Here is a 20,976-nt window from a genome sequence, read left to right as displayed (position 1 = left end):
AAAATAGAAAAAATGGCATTTTTGAGACAGAGAGGCCCAAATTGCACTATGCCCAGCCCTGCCAGCTTCGCTTCTCTCCCCTGCGGCCCACAACGCCCTAGAGCACCACTTGCCACAAGTCACTCCTGCCACATGTCCAGCAACAACAACACCCAACCCAAATGGCCTCAACTTGCGACCCGACCTGCTCCATGCCTCACCCACCTGCCAGCTACCTGCACCTGACGCACCAGTTGCTGTCCCTGCATCGTGCCGCGTGCAAGCCCATTAGTACCTTTACTTTTGTCCCCTGCGCATGGAGAATGTTGCATAAGTCAAAAGAATTTCACATATTTGAATTGATTAATATAAGAATAATAATAATTAATAGTGGAAACTTTCAAACACTATTAGATTTCTAAGCCTTTATTATTTTATTATTTTTCTTTTATTTACTTTTCAGTCATTTTCTTTGTAATCCTCAATTTACTTATATTATCTCTTTAGTCCTTCTCTACACCTATAAATAAATGGTAGTTTTATTTGTAACCTTACACCTTTTCTCTCACACCTCCCAAAATCTTCTTTGGTTTTTCTCTCTAAGTTAGGAAAAATGGTTTTCGCACAATTTTCTAGTAAAATTGTGAGAATGATTATTTTCTTAGGCTAGGGTAATTTTGATGAGGTTAGGGGTGAAGCTTTGTATTTTTTATTCTTTTTTTGAATTTATAAAAGTTTTTTAATGTTCAAATATTTGAGTTTTATTATTTCTATCATTATTAATGCAATTAAAATTTATTACTAATTTTATATAGATCCAGTCATGCTTTTTCTTTGTAATTTTACTAAAATAATTTATATTCATTTTATTATTTTGTGACTTATTGATTTCTCATAACATTAGTATTAGCAAGATATATTAATTTGTTATTTTGTGAGTAGTCTTTTACTACATATTGCAAACGTTTTTGTTGTACCCCAAAATAAATACGAACTGAATCACTCAGCATTGGGTACATTTGGTAGATAAGTGCATGGAGAAAGTGCACAGATAGGATATCTAGTTATCTTTGGAGTGAGCAGCTTGAGTTCAACTTGACAGCTTACGACAACCAGATAATCTTAAGATTTCCTCTTGCGTCGACAACCTAGTTTGAGATGCATGATGGCCTGATTGCCTTCTTTGGAACTCTAAACTTAGCCTGTGTGAGGAAAAGTTAGATCTGAGGCATTCAACTTGAAGGAAGTGACCAGGTCGCAAAATCTTGACCATGACGCACAAAGAAGGATCCCGAAAGACTCGGAGATTCCTTATACACTCATTAATGCCCATATTTTATTACACATTCATTACTGAAATAACGGATGTAAATTCCATAGGCAATCATATCCCTATGTAAATGGGAGGTTATCCAAATTTATGATTTACCATATTTATGTACGCGGTTACCAAAGCTGTCTGAGAAATCCCTCTATAAATACCAGGGGAATAGATAGAAAAAGGGACTTGATTCTTGATATACAAAAACTTTGCTAAAAATTTTAGGAACAATTTCACCAAGAGCCCTAAAGAGATTAATAAGATTGTCTCGTGGACTATGTGGATTTTAACAACTAAACCATGTAAAAGTGTGTGTGTTTGTTACATCTTTCATTTGTTTAATCATGATTTAGTAAAAAAGCCTAATATCTTTATTCTCGAATTTCTTAATCCACTGTTGGCAAAAAGCCGCATCAACAGATTGGTGCTTTCATTGAGAGCTTATTAGTGTTTAATCCCCCTCGCTCGCATATGACAGAAACACTGACCCGTCCAACTACCTTGGGATGTTCAACACATTAATGATGGCCCAGAATGTCGGGTTTGACTTAAGATGTATCTTGTTCCCCGCAATTCTGACTGGACCAGCCAAATTGTGGTTCAAAAAGTATAAAAAACATTCAATCACCTCGTGGAAGAAATTGTCTTTGGAGTTTAAGAGACAGTTCTGAGCTTCGAAGGAAGCTCGCGTTGAGGTCGATTTGCTGGTTAACATAAAATAACAACATGGGGTGTCCTTGAAGGCATATTTGAATTGGTTAATCAATGCAGTAGCACGAGCTAGGGATGTTGATGATATCTTCAAGCTCATGGAAATGAGGACAAGGATCACAGTAGGAAGTGATTTATGGCAAGAACTCTAATGAAAATAAGTAAGGATTGTAGATGAATTCCTAGCTCAAGCTCAGAAATGGATAAATTTGGAGGAGGCACGATCTACTATCGCAGGAACTAGCCAAATCCCTGTTCAGCCCACTAGAGCGGTAGGGAATGTTGTAGGTACGACTCAACCCACTACCCATAATAATCAGGCAGGGAGCAATAAGCGAAAGGGGATTGGTGAGGGCGACCATAATGGAACTAAAAAGAACAAGCCTAGAGAATATTTTCTTGGCGAACTTTAATTGTCTTCCATTTAAGAAGCCAGAGCGTTTGAGGCACCAGAGAGCGAGGAGAGACCCCTCTAAGTTCTACTGATATCACAGCGACATTGACAATAATATTGATGATTCCTGTCAGCTAAAGGATGAGATTGAAACTCTCATTCAGTTCTGGAAAATTCGGTTGGCCAACCCCGGACTCAAACAGATCAAGGGAACTATATCGTCCCCCCTCCAGTAGAAGGGGGGATATAACCACTATTGCCAGAGGACCCCATTTGGCGGGCACAAGTAATGGGGCCCACAAAATGTACATATAGAAGCTAAAAACCCACAATGGTACTAAATTTATTCTGGAGCAAAGGTTATCAAAACAACAGCGATTGGGGAAACAACCTATTCTTTTCACAGAAGAGGACACTAGCCACGTCTAGTTCCCACACAATGATCTGCTGGTGATAACCGTTCAGCTCGCCAATCGAAGAGTACGAAGGATATTGGTTGATAATGGGAGCTCACTAAATGTACTATTTAGGTCCACCCTAGAAAAGATTGGGTTGTCTGTAAACGATCTTATAGTGACCTCGATGACCCTGTACGGATTCTTAAGAGAAGGAACAACAACCATAGGGATGATCAGACTTGTAGTAACGCTAGGGGATGATACACAAACTGTTGCTAAAATTCTCGAGTTCGTTGTAATCGATTGTCCAGCCGCATACAACGTAATTTTGGGATGACTCGTGTTGATGAATTTTGAGGCTATCAGCTCGATCCGACATCTAGCGATGAAGTTCCCCTCGACCTCAGGTATATGTACTGTAAGAGGAGATCAACTCGCTGCCAGAAAATGTTATAGCATTGCCATGAAGGGAAAATCACAACCTGAGCAGCAAGCAATGGTTCTTATTGAGGGAGGAGAGGAGCTTCGGGTAATGGAAAATATCCCAAAGGGCTGAAAAACCTCGAGAAGGAGGTAATAAGGTCGCCCAGGAAGACGACATTGATCCAAGATTAGGCGAAGATAGGTCTAGGCTCCAAGCATTTGAAGAGCTCGAGAATATCAGTATTCACCTAGAAGTACCTTCAAGGGTAGTAAAAGGTGGAAAAAATCTTGGAACCGAAAGGAAAAAGGAGCTGGTCGAGTTTTGGAGAAATAACCTGGACGTCTTCGTCTTGTCATATGAAAATATGGTGGTAATCAGTACGAATGTAATAATGCATACTCTAAATTTGGACATGAATGTACTTGCAAAGGTACAAAAATGAAGGCTTTTGCGGAAGGAGCGATCAGAATCTTGATAAGGGTATTTTTGGTATTATATTTGTTATCCTTTCACACTTAGATAATGTTAATTTCAAGTGTTTTTAGGTGTTCTTAGCTTTATTTTATGAGTCTTTGATTTTTAAGCCTTAAAATATTTTATAAGGTATTATATATGAATTTGATATATTTTTGTGGTTAGGAGTGCATGTGCAATGATAAGACTTGAGAAAATGAAGTTTGGAACAAGTTTGAAGTGTTTTAGAAGTCCCTAAACCCGAGGTTTGAGCTTAAAGTTGAAGATTACGAAGAAAAAGCACGTGAGTAGATTTTGGGCTGTGGTCGTGGCCACCAACATTTACTAGTCGTGCCCTGGTAGTCAGAGAGTAGTGGTCGAAGCCTCCACAATCTCCTGGCCGAAGCCTCCGTGCGAAACTAGCCCAGAAACTCCCCATGGCCGCGGGCACCAGGAATCAGTGGCCACAGTAGTGCAACAACTTTTTTCATAAATTTTTTAAATGTAATATTTGGTGGGCTATAAAAGGGATTAGGGTTCACGTTTATTATAACTTTGGATTGCGAATTTTAGAGGCTAGAGCTACAGAGGACGAGAAAAGACATGAGTAATAACATTCTTCAATCTATTTTTTTTTCTTCTCAGAACTATTTTATTTTCATTGAATATTTATGTTTATGAATATGAATGTGATTATGGAGTAGTTTTCTTTATAGTTAAGGGTTATTTCAAAACCCTAGACATGAGATCTTGAATGCATTGATGAATTTTATTCCTTTCTATTCCCTTATATTAAATTGTTTCTATTTTTCTATTTGAATGTTATGAATCTTGTAAAATGTTGTCTAGATGGCCACTAATTAGGGTTTTGCATTATTCTACTATCATCTTATGATTTCTATTCACCTAATGGTTTAGGATTCTAAGTAGAGTGATAAATTACAATTAAATAAATTGCATGCTTAATGAATTTGTTGCCTAGATTAACCTATTTCCATAGAGTGTAATGCTTTTATTAGGTTAAATAGATCACACGCTTAATGGGTTTATTGCAGGGTAAATTATGTTAATTAAGAGCAGTTAGCTTTAATTAATTACAATAGGGAAACTGGTATAATTGACTGCTTAAGTGTTATCTGGGAGTTTAATAGTTTAATTGGGAATAGGGAATATTATTCGTCATTGTTGATGGATTGATTGTCGAAGGTGGAGAGTAATTCTTGACTATTTATTTAATATTGTTATATCCTTAGTTATTCAATCTTTGATATTTATTTCATTTTATGTTTTCAGCTATTAAAACTAAAATCCCTTTCTAATTTTAGTTTAGTTCTTATTTTGAATAATAATTGGATTATAGTCCTCGTGGGTTCGACCCTTATTTACTGCTATACTAAAGTCGATGGTATAAGTGAATAAAAAAAATATAATTAAATTTGATATGGCATACGACACCCATAAAATTTTTGGCGTCGTTGCTGGAGACTATTGTAAGTTGCTTTTATTATTCAATTTAATTAACTACATACTCACTAGTTAAATTTTTTTGATTGCAGGTGTATATGTTTGGCGACGATACTCAAGAAAGACTACAAGCCATAAAGCAATATCTTGAGACATCATCGTCCCACTCTTCAAGGACTATCACTAACAATCCACTATTTCAACCTTCAAAGAGAGTCAATCCAGTACAAATACCATTACCATCTGACGACGATTCTGACTTTGAAACATCAATTAAGTCTCAAATGGCACAGGAAAGGACATTGAAAGAGTTAGCGACACCGATTCTAGACCATTAACCTCTGTGTATTCAATATCCGGCGTTGGACGTTAACTTTGAACTTAATTCGAGCCTCATACATTTACTATAATCTTTCCATGGGCTACTAGGAGAGGACCCGAATAAGAATCTGATAGAATTTCACATAGTCTGCCCTAGTATGAAACCATCTTTAGTAACAGAAGAGCTGATTAAATTAAGAGAATTTCCATTTTTTTTTTAAGGATGGTGCAAAGGAATGGTTCTATTACTGTAACGACCCAAAATTACTGTTATGGCTTAAGGGCCCTGATTAGTGTGTAGGGAGGGCATAATTGGTTTATGTGTGAGTTTATTGATTTAATGCATGATTATATGATAATCATGCTTGAATGATTATATGAATGTAATTGTGGTTAAATGTTATATCTGTGAGAACCACATTATTATGTGGGTAAGTCTGCAGCGTGCGACTTGAGGCGATCTTAGGGAGCCAGTTAGCGGGAAAGTCACAACGGAGCTTAATATTTGACTTTGGGCAAGTCAGGGGTATTTCAGGTATCAGGTGGTTATTTAGACTATTGGGTTATGGAAATAAATATATGGAGATATATTTGAGGTTAGGAAGCTTAGGCGGGAATTTTGGGGAATTTACCATTTTGCCCTCAGGGACGTTTCCGATACCCCGAGCCCTCGGGATTGATTTAATTAACTAAGGTTAGAATAAAAAAAAATAGAAACTGGTAGAATAAAGCACAAACCGACCCATTTTTCCTCTCTCTTCCTTCTTTTCTCTCTCTTAAGGAAATTACTGAAATCTAAGAATATTCAGCTGGGAATTCAGAAGATTTGAACTGAAGTTTGAGGAATTAGCTCAGCTCTAACCAAGGAACACTCAACCAATGCCAAGGTAAGAATTGAGTTTTATATTTGAGGATTAGAATTCTGAGATTTGACTGAATATTAAGGGTGTTTATGGTTTGAATATTTAAGGACTGAATTGGAGCTGGGAAGCTTGGGTTTTAGCTCAAAAGTTGTTAAGGAAATGGTTCATCAAAGAAGGTAAGCTTCAATTCGTAATTTAGAGGTTAAAATTTGAGTTTGCATGACTGGTTTTTGTGTTTTTGAGTTGTTGGGTTCTAGGAAGCAAAATGGGATTTTGATAGGTTTTTAAGCTGGATTTCGGTTGAATTATGTTGTTAGAATCATGTTAAAAGTCTTGTGATTAATGGGTTTTGATATTAGGGTGCTTTGGGGTGGTTTTGAATAAGGTTAGGATGTTAGAAATGGTGGATTTTCTAGGCACGAAGGGTTGGGCTGCGACTCTGTTCTAGAGTGCTGCGGCCCTACGAAGCAAAGGAGCCAGGGAGGCTCGGCCGAAGGGGAGCGCCGCGGCGCCACAGGACAGGGCCGCGGTGCGTGTCTGTCTTCTGAAGGGCTTGGTTTCTATTTCAGGGACGGGCCGCGGTTAGGTTTCAGGGGCTGCAGCCCTTAGGTGGATTTTTGATCTTTTGGGGATTTTAAGCGCGGGAACCTAACCTAGGGTGCTCGGGATCGATTTCACCACCGTGTTTGGTGGAATTTGATGTCCCGGAAGCTATCATTGTACCCAATAACCTTTATTTGAATATTAATGGAATCCATTACCTTGGTTGTGACTAGGTGTTAAGATAAGGCTCGGGAAGCGGATCGTGCTCGAGAGACGTCGCTTGTAGACAGTGAACGTGGAAACTAAAAGAAAGAAAACTACACCCAGTTGTGTAATTGTAATGGGACTAAGGGTTCCCTAATATGCATGCTTTGAAAGGATGGTATTATGCCATGTAAACAGTAAACCAACGGCCTAAGAGTGCCAAGGTTACACTAGCGCACAGGGCGCGGCTCGGCCACTGGTAGCCGAGGATAGCTTATTATGCACTGAGCTCGGCTTAAGCGGGCCGGAGTCAGTGGGGTAAACAGAGAGTGCGACCTAAGTTGTCAGCCCTGATAATCGTGTAACTTGATTGTTATTAACGTTTAATTGCATCTTTGATTCTGAGTACATGTTATGTGGTTAATTTGAGTGTTAAGTGTTTGATCTTGCTTAAAGGATTAATTATCTGTTATTGTTGTTTGTGATGCATATTATGTTTTCTTGCTGGGCCTTGGCTCACGGATGCTACATGCTGCAGGTAAAGGCAAGGGAAAACTTGATCAACCCTGACTTGGAGAGCTCTGTGAGCTGAATGTACATGACCAGCTGCTCAGCCGCCACGGTTAAGGGGAAGGCAAGAGCAGGGGAACCAGAAATGTCTGTTTTTCCTTAGAATGGCTGATGATTGTCTGTATTTTGGAGATTCTGTAAACTAACTTTTAAACACTGTTTCTTTTTGGGATCCAATGTGTAAAACTGTTTAATTATATAAAATGTATCTTTTAAGACCAAAACCCTTTTTAACCTTAGCACATTCATGGTTAGTGACACGTTTTTAGTTAAATGACTTGATTAGCAAGTCCTACACCTTTATAAGTACACAGTGTAGCGATCTTGGCTATCCAGGGCGTTACAATTACCTTCCTCCTGGAATTGTTAATACCTGGAATGAAATGAAGACATTGTTGTTGGAGCATTACTTCCTAGCATCTAATGTTGGTAGTATAAGGAACAAAATCTGTGGCATTCACCAATCAATTGGGGAGTCATTATATGAGTATTGGGAGAGATTTAAGAGGTTATGTGCTAGCTGCCCCCACCACCAAATAAGTGAAAAACTCCTAATCCAATACTTTTATGAAGGACTATTTCCATTGGACAGGAGAATGATTGATGCAGCAAGTGGGGGAGCATGGGTGGACAAGACCCCTGCTGCAGCTAGGAGTTTAATTTCTATTATGGTAGCTAACTCTCAATAGTTTGGAGTTCGTCAAAAAGTTTTAGTTAAGGGATTAAATGAGACAAACTCTAAAGTAAAGCACCATCTTTCGCAGTTAACTAGTATGGTTCAACAAATGGCTTTAGTTCAGCAAGTGAGACCTTGTGGCATATGTCAGTTGGTGGGGCATCCTACTGATGCATGTCCCACACTTCAAGAGGATACCAATTAGCATGTAAATGCAATGGGGGATTCCCAGGGCAACCTAGGAAAAGGTATGACCCTGATGCTATAACTTATAACGAAGGATGGAAGGGACATCCTAATCTTCGATGTGAGAATCAACAACAAATTGTACCTACTAGACCATCAGGGTTTCCTTATCAACAAAGGCAACAACAAACCTATACACCTCAGCCTCAATAACCAATTATCTCATAAGCTCAAGATCCATCAATGGCGGATATGCTAAAAACGTTAGTAGCCTCCAACATTCAAACTCAAGCACTTCTTCAAGGCGCTCACGCGTCCCTGAAAAATTTAGAGAACACAATGCGTCAAATTGCCACTTCATTAAGTCAAAGTGAGCCACACAATCAAGGAAAATTACCTTCACATCCTGTTCGGAACCCAAGGGAAAATGCTAATGCCATCACATTAAGAGATGGCAAGACTTATGATCCACCCAATAACCCATCAAATGATGCACCATTACCTCCTACCCAATCCGCCCAACAAGATAAAGATGAAACCCTAACCACAACACCCAACCCTAAACCAACTATTCACACTTATGTCACTACTCCTCCATTTCCTAGTTGTTTGAGAAAGACAAAGAAAGATGAAGCTGAACAAGAAATACTGGAGACTTTTTGCAAGGTTGAGATAAACATTCCCTACTGATGCCATTAAGCAAGTACCTTGATATGATTTTTTTTAAAAGGAGTTATACTCCAATAAGAGGAAGCTAAAAGGGAATGAAAAGGTGAGTGTGGGAGAAAATGATTGGATGGTTCTTCATAAGAAACTTCCACAAATAGTGTAAGGATCGTGGCACCTTCACTATTCCTTGAACTATTGGCAATAAAAGGATTGAAAGATGTATGTTAGATTTGGGTGCTTCAATCAATGTTTCAATCAATGTAATGCCTTACTCTATTTATACCTCTTTGAATTTGGGACCACTTGAAGAAACGGGGGTGACATACAATTAGCGGATCGTTCTAATGCCTATCCAAGAGGAGTAGTAGAGGATGTGTTTGGTTAAAGTAAATGAATTTGTTTTTCCAGTGAACTTTTACATTCTTGATATGAAAGATGACTCAGTTCCATGTTCTACACTAGTATTATTGGGAAGGCCATTTTTAAAGACAACTAGAACTAAGATAGATGTTCATGAGGGAACTTTGACCATGGAGTTTGATGGTGAGGTGATTCGTTTTAATATTTCTTCAATTGATATTCTGGACTCATTGTCACAAATAATTCTAGATTTACATGGAAAGGATGGGTTAGATGTTGTTTTGAGGGAACCAATAGACTTGAAGAAAAATGATGTCACTACTGAAGTAAAGGAGACAGTGGCTGCACTTAATAGCGGTGAAGAGGTTTCTAAAGAGGTGTCGTTCTTAGAGTTTCCTGTTTCTCATGAGCAACTTCAACCATCTGTTAAATCACCACCCAAGCTTGAGTTAAAACCACTACTGGAGCATCTCAAATATGTTTACCTTGGTGTTAAAGAGACATTTTCAGTTATTATCACCACATAACTTACCCAAGTACAAGAGGATTGTTTCATAAGGGTACTTCGGGAATACAAAACAGCCATAGGGTGGACCATAGCAGATATCAAGGGAATAAGCCCAACTATGTGTATGGACCATATTCTCCTTGAAGATGGATCCAAGCCTTCTAGAGAACTCAACGAAGGTTAAATCCACCTATGATAAAGGTAGTTAAAAATGAGATACTGAAGCTCTTAAGTGTGGGTGTTATTTACCCTATTTCAGATAGCAAGTGGGTGAGTCTAGTTCATGTAGTTCCTAAGAAATCAGGCATCATTGTGGTAAAGAATGATAAGGATGAGTTAGTGCCCACGAGAGTCCAAACAAGTTGGCGAGTTTGTATTGATTATAGAAAGTTGAACACTATAACTCGAAAAGAGCACTTCCCTTTGCCATTCATTGATCAAATGCTTGAAAGATTAGTGGGACATACTTATTACTTCTTTCTTGATGGTTATTCAGGTTATAATCAAATTATTATTGCTCCTAAAGAGCAAGAGAAGACCACATTTACATGCCCATTTGGCACATTTGCTTTTCGTAGAATTCCATTTGGATTATGCAATGCTCCGGCCACTTTTCAGCGATGTATAGTTAGTATTTTCTCATATTACATAGAGAACATCATAGAAGTATTTATGGATGATTTCAGTGTCTATGGTGATTCTTTTGATAAGTGCCTCCACAAGTTAACTCTAGCTCTTAAATGATGTATTGACACTAATCTTGTATTGAATTGGGAGAAGTGTCACTTTATGGTTCAACAAGGTATTGTTTTGGGGCATATTATTTCGGGAAAAGGGATTGGAGTGGACAAGGAAAAAATAGATCTCATTCGTTCTCTTCCATCACCATCAAGTGTGAAAGAAATAAGATCCTTTCTTGGTCATGCAGGATTTTATAGGCGGTTTATAATGGATTTCTCAAAGATTACTTCTCCCTTATGCAATCTTCATCAAAAGGATGTTGCATTTGAATTTAATGAAAAATGTTTGTTTGAATTCAAAAAATTGAAGGAATCCTTAACATCAACACCTATTATTCAGCCATTTAACTGGGAGTTACCATTTGAAATAATGTGTGACACTAGTGACTATGCAGTACGAGCAATCCTTGGGCAAAGAGTTGGTAAGGTTCCTCATGATATATACTATGCCTCTCAGACTCTTAATGATGCTCAGTTGAATTACTTTACTACGGAGAAAGAGCTTTTAGCAGTTATCTTTGCTCTAGAAAAGTTTCGGTCTTACTTGATTGGAACTAAAGTTATTGTTTACAATAACCATGCAGCTCTTAAATATTTACTAGCTAAGAAAGAAGCAAAGCCCAGACTTAATCAGTGGATTTTACTTCTACAAGAATTTGATCTTGAAATAAAAGATAAGAGGGTCACAAAATTTGGAGGCTGATCATTTAAGTAGACTTATCAAGGATGAAGATAACGTGCAATTAAGTGAGAAATTTCCCGACGAACAACTCCTAGCTCTTAAAGAAGTTATTCCATGGTTTATTGATATTGTTAATTATTTAGCCACTAAAGAGTTACCAGGAGACCTTACACAAGCTCAGAAGAACAAGATTAAGCATGATGCTAAGTTTTATATTTTGGATGAGTCTTATTTATGGAAACATTGCACTGATCAAGTCATTCGAAGGTGTGAACATGATTCTGAATTTTAATCTATCCTTGCTTTCTCACATTCTCATGCTTGTGGAGGTCATTTTGGACCCAAGAGAACAGCTCATAAAGTACTTGACAGCAATTTTGACTGGCCTACCATCTTTAAAGATTCATATGCATATTGCAAGGCATGTGACAGTTGTCAACGATTTGGTAATATTATTGCTAGGGATCAAATGCTCCAAACTCCCATACTTATTATCGAGATTTTTCGTGTATGGGGGATTGATTTTATGGGACCATTTCCATTGTCATTCTGTTTTGCGTATAATCTTTTAGCGGTGGATTATGTGTATAAGTGGGTGGAAGCAAAAGCAACTAAAGCGGATAATTCTAAAACAGTGGTTGAGTTCATTTGATCAAATATCTTTGTGAGATTCAACACTCCAAGGGAAATAATTAGTGACCGAGGTACTCATTTCTGCAATAAAACAATTGAAGCTTTATTTCGGCACTATCAAGTGACTCATAAAGTAACCACTGCCTACCATCCATAAGCAAATGGCCAAGCCGAGGTATCGAATAGAGAAGTCAAGTCTATTCTTGAAAAGACGGTGAATCCAAATAGAAAGGATTGGAGTATAAGATTAGATGATGCTCTATGGGCATATCACTCGACCTACAAGACACAGCTTGGTATGTCGCCATATCGGTTGGTGTATGGAAAGCCTTGTCACCTACCATTTGAATTGGAACATAAAGCTTGGTGGGCTGTGAAAAAGTGTAACATGGAGATGGACAATGCACGCCAAAAAAGAATGTTGCAATTACAAGAGCTGGAGGAAATTCGTAATGATGCTTATGAAAGCTCTAAGATTTAGAAAGAAAAGACCAAAGCCTTTCATGATCAAAATAGAATTATTCGGAAAACGTTTGATGCAGGACAGAAAGTATTATTGTATCATTCTCATCTTAAACTCTTTCTGGGTAAGTTGAATTGTCGATGGGTTGGACCATTCATAGCGGTACATCATTATCCTCATGGAGCGGTAGAAATTTCAAGTCCGTCAACAGGAAACATACTCAAGGTAAATGGCCAGAGATTGAAGCCTTATTATGAGTCTTTTGAGGAGGAACAAGCTACTGTGATTCACCTCTTCGATCCTGAATATGTTGATGAGGTATGAAAAAGTTTTACGTCAAGCTAGCAACGTTAAACTTAGCTAAAGTTTATGTATTTTATTTTATTTTTAAGACATTTTCGTTTATTTTTTTCCATGTAATTTTTTTCTTTTTGAACTTAGTTTTCATATATTTTTTAATTATTTTAGAACCGTGAAAATCGTGAAAAAAAACAACCAAAAGAAAATGTGTTTTGGCCTAGATGGCCTGTGGCCGCGCCCTCGAGAACAGAACAAAATGGTCACGGCCACTGTGCAATTTCAACAACATTTTTTTAAAAAAAATAAACTCCCATTTAATTTCTTTTCACTTCCCACACAAAAAAACACCCTTAAACCTAAAAAGCTCTCATTGCAGCCATCATTCACGCTCAACACTCTCTCTTTTATGCCAAAAAGATTTTTTTAAAATCTTTTTTCCCGCTCTTTTTCTATCGGTGTTCTCATCGGCGCCATGGCAAAGGGATCAAAGAATGGGGGGAAAGCCAAATCGAAGAACAAGATCAAGAAAATTGGACCTTCATCTACTGATAGGGTTATCAAAACTCGATCTATGGATGCTATTTTAGGGGTTCAAGAATTGGAGGTGATTGAGGATAAGCAAGAGGCAAGTGTGAGGCGGGTTCTTGATGAATCCATACCAGTACATCGACAAGAAGTCTGCACGAATGTGGAAGATTTATCAGTTTCAAAGCAAGCAATGCAGGATGTGGATATGGGTAAGAATGTTTCTTCTCCGATATTACATTCTAACTCTTCTGGTGTGAATTGTGCCAGTTACATAGGGAAGAATGTGGCTGGCAATGGTTATTCTATGAATCAGGAGAGGATTCTAGGGATAAAAATAGATATGGAGGATATTGTTGAGGAGGTGAATTTTTGGCAATCTTCAATTGTTTGCTATGTGCTCGGTGCTAATCCCCCAATTCGATTCCTAGAGGGTTTCGTGACACGGTTATGGAAAGATCAGGTGGACAAAGTAGGAATTCTTTCTTCAGGTATTTTCATTATTCGTTTCCTAGCCATGGAATTTTGTGATTGAGTGTTGGATGGGGGTTACTTGTTTTTTGGCAAAAAACCTCTGATAATGAAGCCTTGAAATCCTGTTGATGATTTCGCTAAAGAATACATTTCTTCAGTTTCGACTTGGATTCAATTAGGTGGTCTAGATATCAAGTATTGGGGAGATCGATCACTTTTCAAGATTGTGGGTTAGATTGGGAAGCCGATTCAAGTTGATAACATTACCAAAAACAAAGATCGTCTAGCCTTCCCCAGAATTCTTATTAAGGTTCAAGATTTTCCTACTCATATAAGTTTTATGAATGAATTTGATCAGGAAGTAGACATTCAGATGGATTATGAATGGAAACCCATTACTTGTAAAATATGTTCTGGTTTAGGACATGAGTCTTATTTATGTAGGACGAGCAAATCAGTCAAGCAAGCATGGATTCCTAAACAGAGTGATTCAATGCCACTTTCAGGTCAAGCCAATGTAGATGCAGAAGGTTTTCAGTCAGTGGTAAAGGGGGTTAAGGTAAAGGAACCTGAGGCCATTCTAACTAGTGTGACAAATCAGTTTCACATGCTGGAAGATGATTCTGTTATAAACCTGCTACAGAGGACCAATACAGGAAGAGAGGGGGGAGTTCCCTCTATACTCAATGGATAGGATACTTTGCTGGAATGTACGAGGGATTAACAGCCAACATAAGCATCGAGAGATTAAACATTTAATCCTTTCAAAGAATGTTGGGTTGGTTAGTCTTCTCGAAACAAAAGTGAAGAATAAAAATATGGGTTCTCTTTATACTGGTTTTTTTTTTGGATGGTGTTTCACTAATAATAATCCTTTGATTGGTAAGGGTAGAATAATAGTTTCTTGGAATCCGAATGTGTATTCTCTGGATATTTGGTTATGTACTACTCAGTTGATTCACAGTTCCAAATCGGGCAGGAAGTTTCCTTATCACTTTTGTGTATGGTTTTAATGATGAATTATCTAGAGATCAGTTATGGAAAGATATGCAGGAATTGGCTGTATCTATAGCTGCTCCTTGGATGGTGATAGAGGACTTTAATGAGATTCTTTCTCTTCATGAGAGAATAGGTAAAAAGTCTACTGCTAAACTCTCTAGAAGATTTCAGGACTGTCTGTCATTCTGTCACTTGGAGGACTTAAAATTTTCAGGATGCTTCTATACTTGGAATAACAAACAGAGAGTAGAGGAGAAGATTTATTCAAAGATTGATAGAGCCTTGGTTAATTCACAATGGACAGATTATTTTCCAAACTCAGAAGTTGTTTTTCTTCCGGAAGGGATCTTTGATCATAGTCCAGTTCTTGTTCATTTTTCCTTGGAGTTTACAATGGAGAAGAAACCATTTAGATACTTTCGGATGTGGAAAGAAGCTCCATCTTATGCAGACAAGATTCAGACTAGTTGGAATATTCCAGTTGTTGGTATTGAAATGTTTCAAGTGATTTCTAAATTGAAAAGATTGAAACAGGTTTTTTCGGGTATTAATAGAGAAGGTTTTTCTGACATCCAACAGGTAGAATTTAAGGCAAATCTTTTACTGAGGGAGCTTCAGGAAAAACTGCATAAGGATCCGCTTAATGAATGTCTTATTAATCAAGAAAAAATTGCTAGAGAAAATTTCCTTCATTACCATAAAGCTTACATGATGTTCTTGGCTCAAGAAGCTAAAGTAATTTGGATGGCTAATGAAGATGAAAATACTCATATTTTCCATGCTTCTCTGATGGCTAGGAGGTTACAGAACAGGATTATGTCCATCAAGAATGAGGGAGGCACTTGGGTTGATACTCCAGCTGGTATAAAAAAGGCTTTTTTGGATTATTATCAACGATTGCTGGGGACAGTTATGATGCAAAGGAAGCAGGTTTCTCGGTCAATTATGAATTTAGGCCCAGTTCTCAATGCAGCTCATAATCAGATTCTTACAACAGAATTTTCAACTCAGAAGGTTAAGGATGCCATGTTTTCAATTCCAGGTTTCAAAGCTCCAGGGCCAGATGGATATAGCAGCTACTTTTATCAAGATAACTGGAATTTGGTGGGTTTGGAGGTTAGTGCAGCTGTACTATCATTCCTCAAATTGGGTAAATTGCTCAAAGAGATTAATAATACAACTATTACTCTCATTCCTAAGACTATTTTCCCAGATAATGTTTGTGATTTCAGACCCAATGCATGTTGTAATGTCATCTATAAAGCAGCATCCAAGATGATATGTTCAAGACTTCGGCAAGTTTTACTTGACTTAATAGCAGAAAATCAAGGGGGATTTGTTCATGGTAGATGCATAGCATACAACATCATGATATGTCAAGAATTAGTTCGACATTATGGGAGGAAAAATTGCAAACCAAGTTGTATGATCAAGTTGGATTTGAGGAAAGCTTATGACACTATAGAATGGGATTTTATTGAAGAGATGCTCACAGCTTTTCAGTTTCCTCAGAAATTTATTCAGCTTATCATGATTTGTGTTCGAACACCAAGATATTCCTTGATGATCAATGGCTCAATGCATGGCTTCTTTGCAGCTAAAAGAGGATTGAGAGAAGGTGATCCTATGTCTTCATTGTTATTTGTACTTGGCATGGAATATCTGTCCAGAATTATGCTTAAAGTTGGCTCTTCTTTAGGTTACAAATTCCATGATAGACGTTCTGGTTTAAAGTTGAATCAATTATGCTTTGCTGATGATTTATTATTATTCGGTCATGGAGATTTTGCTTCTATTCTTTGGATGCTAAGGGGGCTCAAATTTTTCTCAAAGACTTCAGGACTTATTCCAAATGAGACTAAATCTGCAATCTATTGTAGTGGCATGCCTGAAATTGAGATTGATAGAGTGGTGGCTGTTTTAGGATTCACTCGTTGTTCCCTGCCTTTCAGGTACCTTGGTATCCCTATATGTTCCAAGCGTATTTCTACTGCTGAGTGTGGGGTGATTCTTGAAAAAATGGTATCCAGAATTAAGTAGTGGAGTTCAAGGAACTTATCATACATGGCTAGAGTATCATTGATTAACTCTGTTTTATTGTCAATTCACTCTTACTGGCCTCAAATAATGATCCTGCCAAAACAGTTTTTGAGGGATATAGAGGCCATTTGCAGAGCCTTTCTTTGGAAGGGAATGGCAGAGACTCAAGGTTCAGGCTTAGTTGCTTGGAGCTCTGTTTGCACTCCAAAAGCTGCGAGAGGATTACGCTTCCGGAAGATTTCAGAATGGAATGTTGCATCATTGGGGAAATATGTATGGGCCATAGCTTCCAAAAAGGATAATTTGTGGGTCAAATGGATTCATAGCATTTATTTGAAAAAGGTGGACTGGTGGGAATATACAGTGCAACAGAATTACAATTGGTATTGGAAAAAATTGTTGCCATTAAAGATCTCTTTAGAGTCAAATTAGATAAGTCAGCTTTTATGGCAATGCAATATAGTATTCAATTCGGTTATGATATACTATATGATCAACATATTAATGTACAATGGAGTAAGTTTGTATGGGAGAGAAGTAGTATTCCGAAGCACAGATTTATTCTATGGTTAGTGATGCTTCAGAAGTTGAGTACCAAAACTTATATCAGCAGGTATTTACCTGGGGTGGACACAGTATGTGTAACGACCCAAATTCACTAATAAGGCTTAAGGGCCTTGATTAGAATGCCGGGAGGGCATGATGGGAATTATGTGTGATTTTTTATGATTAAGATGCATGATAATGATTTAGGCATGTTATACGATTATGTGAATTATATTATATGATAATTATGATGTGTGAATTGTACCGCGTGGGTTCTGTGATACCAACGTGATGCACGTGCCGAGACGGTCCTAGGAAACTAGATAGTGGTAACTGGTGATTTGGTAACCTGCGTAACTGTTAGTAACCATAGAGAGTAACAGGTTTTATGGGAAAGTGGTAGAATTGCAAAGCTGGTGAAAAGACAAGTATGGCCTTGAGGTTGGGTTAGGAAGGGTTATTAGTGGAAGGGTAGAGTAGACATTTGGTAGGATGGATGATTATCAGCTGAAGGGGGAATATCATATACGTATAATATTTGGGGAGATGGGTTTATGCTGAAATTAGAAACCTAGAGGAAGAGCAAACTTAAGAGGAAGAAGGGAGAGACTGAATTTAACTTTTGGAAGGAGAATCAAGAGTGATTGAAGTTGTCAAGCAGGCTTAGACCAAGAATACTCAGAGGTAATATTTTGATTATGCTATATCCAAGTTTTAAGTCTGAATTTTAGTTAAGGAAGGTGAATTGAGGCAAGTTGGTGGCTGGTTTTATGTAATTTCAGAATTGGGAATCAAGGGGGAAGGAGGTCAAGAGCTGGAGGTTGAACCCATCACTTAAGGTAAGGTCTCTGTATGTTTATTAGGCTTGTTTTTGTTAAGGTATAGGGAGTTTGAAGTGTGGGCTGTGTTTGAGTTCAAGCTGTTCATAATTTTTCTGGTTTGAGTTGTTAAGTGTGAAATTCAAGAGTGAATTTTAGGATTGAAGGTGTGAGTGAGCTTGGGTATGATGTCTTTGGGTTGTTGTGAGGTTTGTTAGGGGTTTAGAGTTGGTTTTGGGACTTAGGATGGAGTTTGGGGTGAATTGGAGAGGTTGGAGCTCGAGAAAATGCGAAGGAAAAACCCAGAATTCTGGGCTGCGAAGGCGTGCCGCGGCACGGGTTATGTGTGCCGTGGCTTGGAGGCTCTGACTGGTGGGTGCCGCGGCACAAGGATGTGGTGCCGCGGCACAAGGCTAATTTCAGGGTGTTATTTTTGACAATTTTAGGCCTTTGCCCCGGGGGTTCGGGGGATGTCTCCGGGGTGTTGTTCTAAGGTTTTGGGGGTTCCGAGAGTGTGGGTTAGGTACCGGGAAGGTAGTCTTGGATTGGTTAATGACAAAGAATATTATTTTTGTTGTGATTAGGACTTTGGAGAGGCTCGGGGTAGAGGACCGTGCTTGCGGCCACGTGACATCGAAAACCAGTGAATTGAAAGGTAAGAAAACCGCACCCGAATATATGGTTGTGAATGGGACTAAGTGCTCCCGAGAGTTCTATTGTGTCATCGTTGGTATTATGCCAAGGGACACGTATAAGCGGTCTAAGAGTACCGTTCATGATTTTAGCGCACGGGGCGCGAATTGGCCACTGGGAGCCAGAAACATTAGGGTAACAGAGGGAGCAGCCTGTGGGCACTAGCCCTGGTTATCGTCTGTGCATTATGTTTTATGAGATGAAATCCTTAGTATGTGGTATGCTTGAATGATGTTATACTTGAAATTTATGAGATGCTATATGAGTAAATGACTTGATTGCTAGTTGTTCATGCTCTGTTATTGCTGTGTTTTCTTGCTGGGCCTTGGCTCACGGGTGCTTCGTGGTGCATGTAAGGGCAAGGGCAAGCTGGACCAGGCCTGAGGTGGAGAGCTCGAGGTGTAATGTACATAGCCAGCCGTTCGATCTCCATGATCGAGGAGTGTGTCAGGACAGAGATTACCTAACTGCTCATTTTGCCTTAGTATGGCCGCTAATGTATTTAAACCTTGTAAATTTTGTAAATGACCTTTGAAACTGTCATTTTTGGGATCCCATGTAACGAAACAGTGTTTAGTAATGAAAATGTAACTTTTGAGACCAAAACACTTTTAACCCTAGTTCTTTTACTGTTTCAGTAACACGTTTTTACTTTAATGACTTGGTTAGCAAGTCTGGCACTGTATAAACACACAGTGTAACGGTCTTGGCTATCCAGGGCGTTACAGTATGTCTGCTGAGTGGTGATCACAATGAAGATCTTCCTCATTTGTTTTTTCAATGTACTTACAGTAAAGCTTGTCTTTTGAGGATGAAGGATTGGCTTGGCTGCCGAGCACAAACAGAGCATTATCAATCATTATTGAAATGGATATCCAAAGCAAAGCACTTGAGTAAAGTCAGGAAAGGATTCTTTATAGCTGTTGTTACTGCACTAGTGTACCACATATGGAGGGCTCATAATGATGTTTTGTGGTCATCTAAACTTTGGAATGTAAATCATATTGTAGAGGTCATTAAAAGAGAACTCAAATTGAGATTGACTTTGCCAATGACAAGGAAAACAAGAAATAGGGATAAAGAATGGTTTCAAAAATTGTAAAGTTAGATACATGAATTGTAAAGTCAAGATAAGGGTATTAGAAGATCTGTAAGTGTACATGATTTGGTTTTGAGCAATACAATGATTCTTATTTACCAAAAAAAAAGCTCTCATTTCCACACAAAATTTCATCACTTTTCCCTCATTTTCACTCAAATTATTCCCCAAAATCATCACAATTCTCATCATCAATCTTCATTCTCTACCATTTTTCATCTATTCTCACCAAAATCCGCATCTTCTACAAAATTTCCCTTTCAAAACCTAAAGTCCCATAATTCCAAATTTGACAATTGAGGTTCTTCCACTAGTTTCAAGGTGCTTCATTAACACACTCAAGCTTTCAAAGACTTTCTATAGTCAATCACAAGTAAGTATCTTTTCTTGATTATTTGATTATTGGGTTTTGAGTATTGAAGAATAAGATTTGGGGTATTTTGGATTATATAGTTTTTGGTGGATGAATTACTTATATATTGTGATCATTGGCATAGATTAAGTGTTTATGTTGTTATATTAGTGATAATCTCAATTTTGAGGTGACTGAATTACTACAACATAATGTTTAACTATTGGATTGGTCTATGCCTACTAAGTGTTTAATGAAAGTTCTAAGAGAAGTGTGTTTCAGTTTTAAGGGGAATTGATTGAATATTTTTGAATAGGAAGTATTTACTTGCTTGGTTGATATTTGGTGGGAGTAATTAGAGCAGTATGAATTGATATTTTTTGGGTATCTTGAATTATTCTCTTAATGCTTGATTATTTGCGTACAAGGAAGCTTATCCCTGAGTTTTGAAGTGAAGAATAGCACCCAAGAGATTTAGAAAGAATACCAAAGGTGCTTCCTCATCTGTGGTTCAATTTAATGCCACCAAATTTATTTCTGAGGAGGCATTCAAATGCTATTAAGATGC

At 38.0% G+C, this 20,976-nt stretch overlaps 1 protein-coding gene across 1 annotated transcript; it reads left to right on the top strand.

The window, feature by feature from the left end:
* Nucleotides 1-10,833: 10,833 nt before the first annotated feature.
* On the top strand, nucleotides 10,834-12,580 carry LOC133832505 (uncharacterized). Its single transcript, XM_062262841.1, has 4 exons — nucleotides 10,834-11,466; nucleotides 11,610-11,912; nucleotides 12,039-12,130; nucleotides 12,328-12,580. The coding sequence occupies exons 1-4, from the start codon at nucleotides 10,834-10,836 to the stop codon at nucleotides 12,578-12,580; spliced, it is 1,281 nt and encodes a 426-aa protein (XP_062118825.1).
* The last annotated feature ends 8,396 nt before the right edge of the window (nucleotides 12,581-20,976 follow it).

This window comes from Humulus lupulus, chromosome 4 (assembly GCF_963169125.1).
Source record: "Humulus lupulus chromosome 4, drHumLupu1.1, whole genome shotgun sequence".
In the NCBI taxonomy this organism is placed as follows: domain Eukaryota; kingdom Viridiplantae; phylum Streptophyta; class Magnoliopsida; order Rosales; family Cannabaceae; genus Humulus; species Humulus lupulus.
The sequence above is the reverse complement of the archived record's forward strand: the minus strand, read 5'-3'. Positions and strand labels throughout refer to the sequence as shown.

What these genes read in the sequence shown, in the direction of transcription:
- LOC133832505 (XM_062262841.1), top strand. Translation starts at nt 10,834, where the DNA reads ATGGTTCAACAAGGTATTGTTTTGGGGCATATTATTTCGGGAAAAGGG. An exon ending in TGACAGTTGTCAACGATTTG is followed by an intron (nt 11,913 to 12,038) that starts GTAATATTATTG and finishes ATAATCTTTTAG; the next exon opens with CGGTGGATTATGTGTATAAG. An exon ending in TCATTTGATCAAATATCTTT is followed by an intron (nt 12,131 to 12,327) that starts GTGAGATTCAAC and finishes GAATCCAAATAG; the next exon opens with AAAGGATTGGAGTATAAGAT.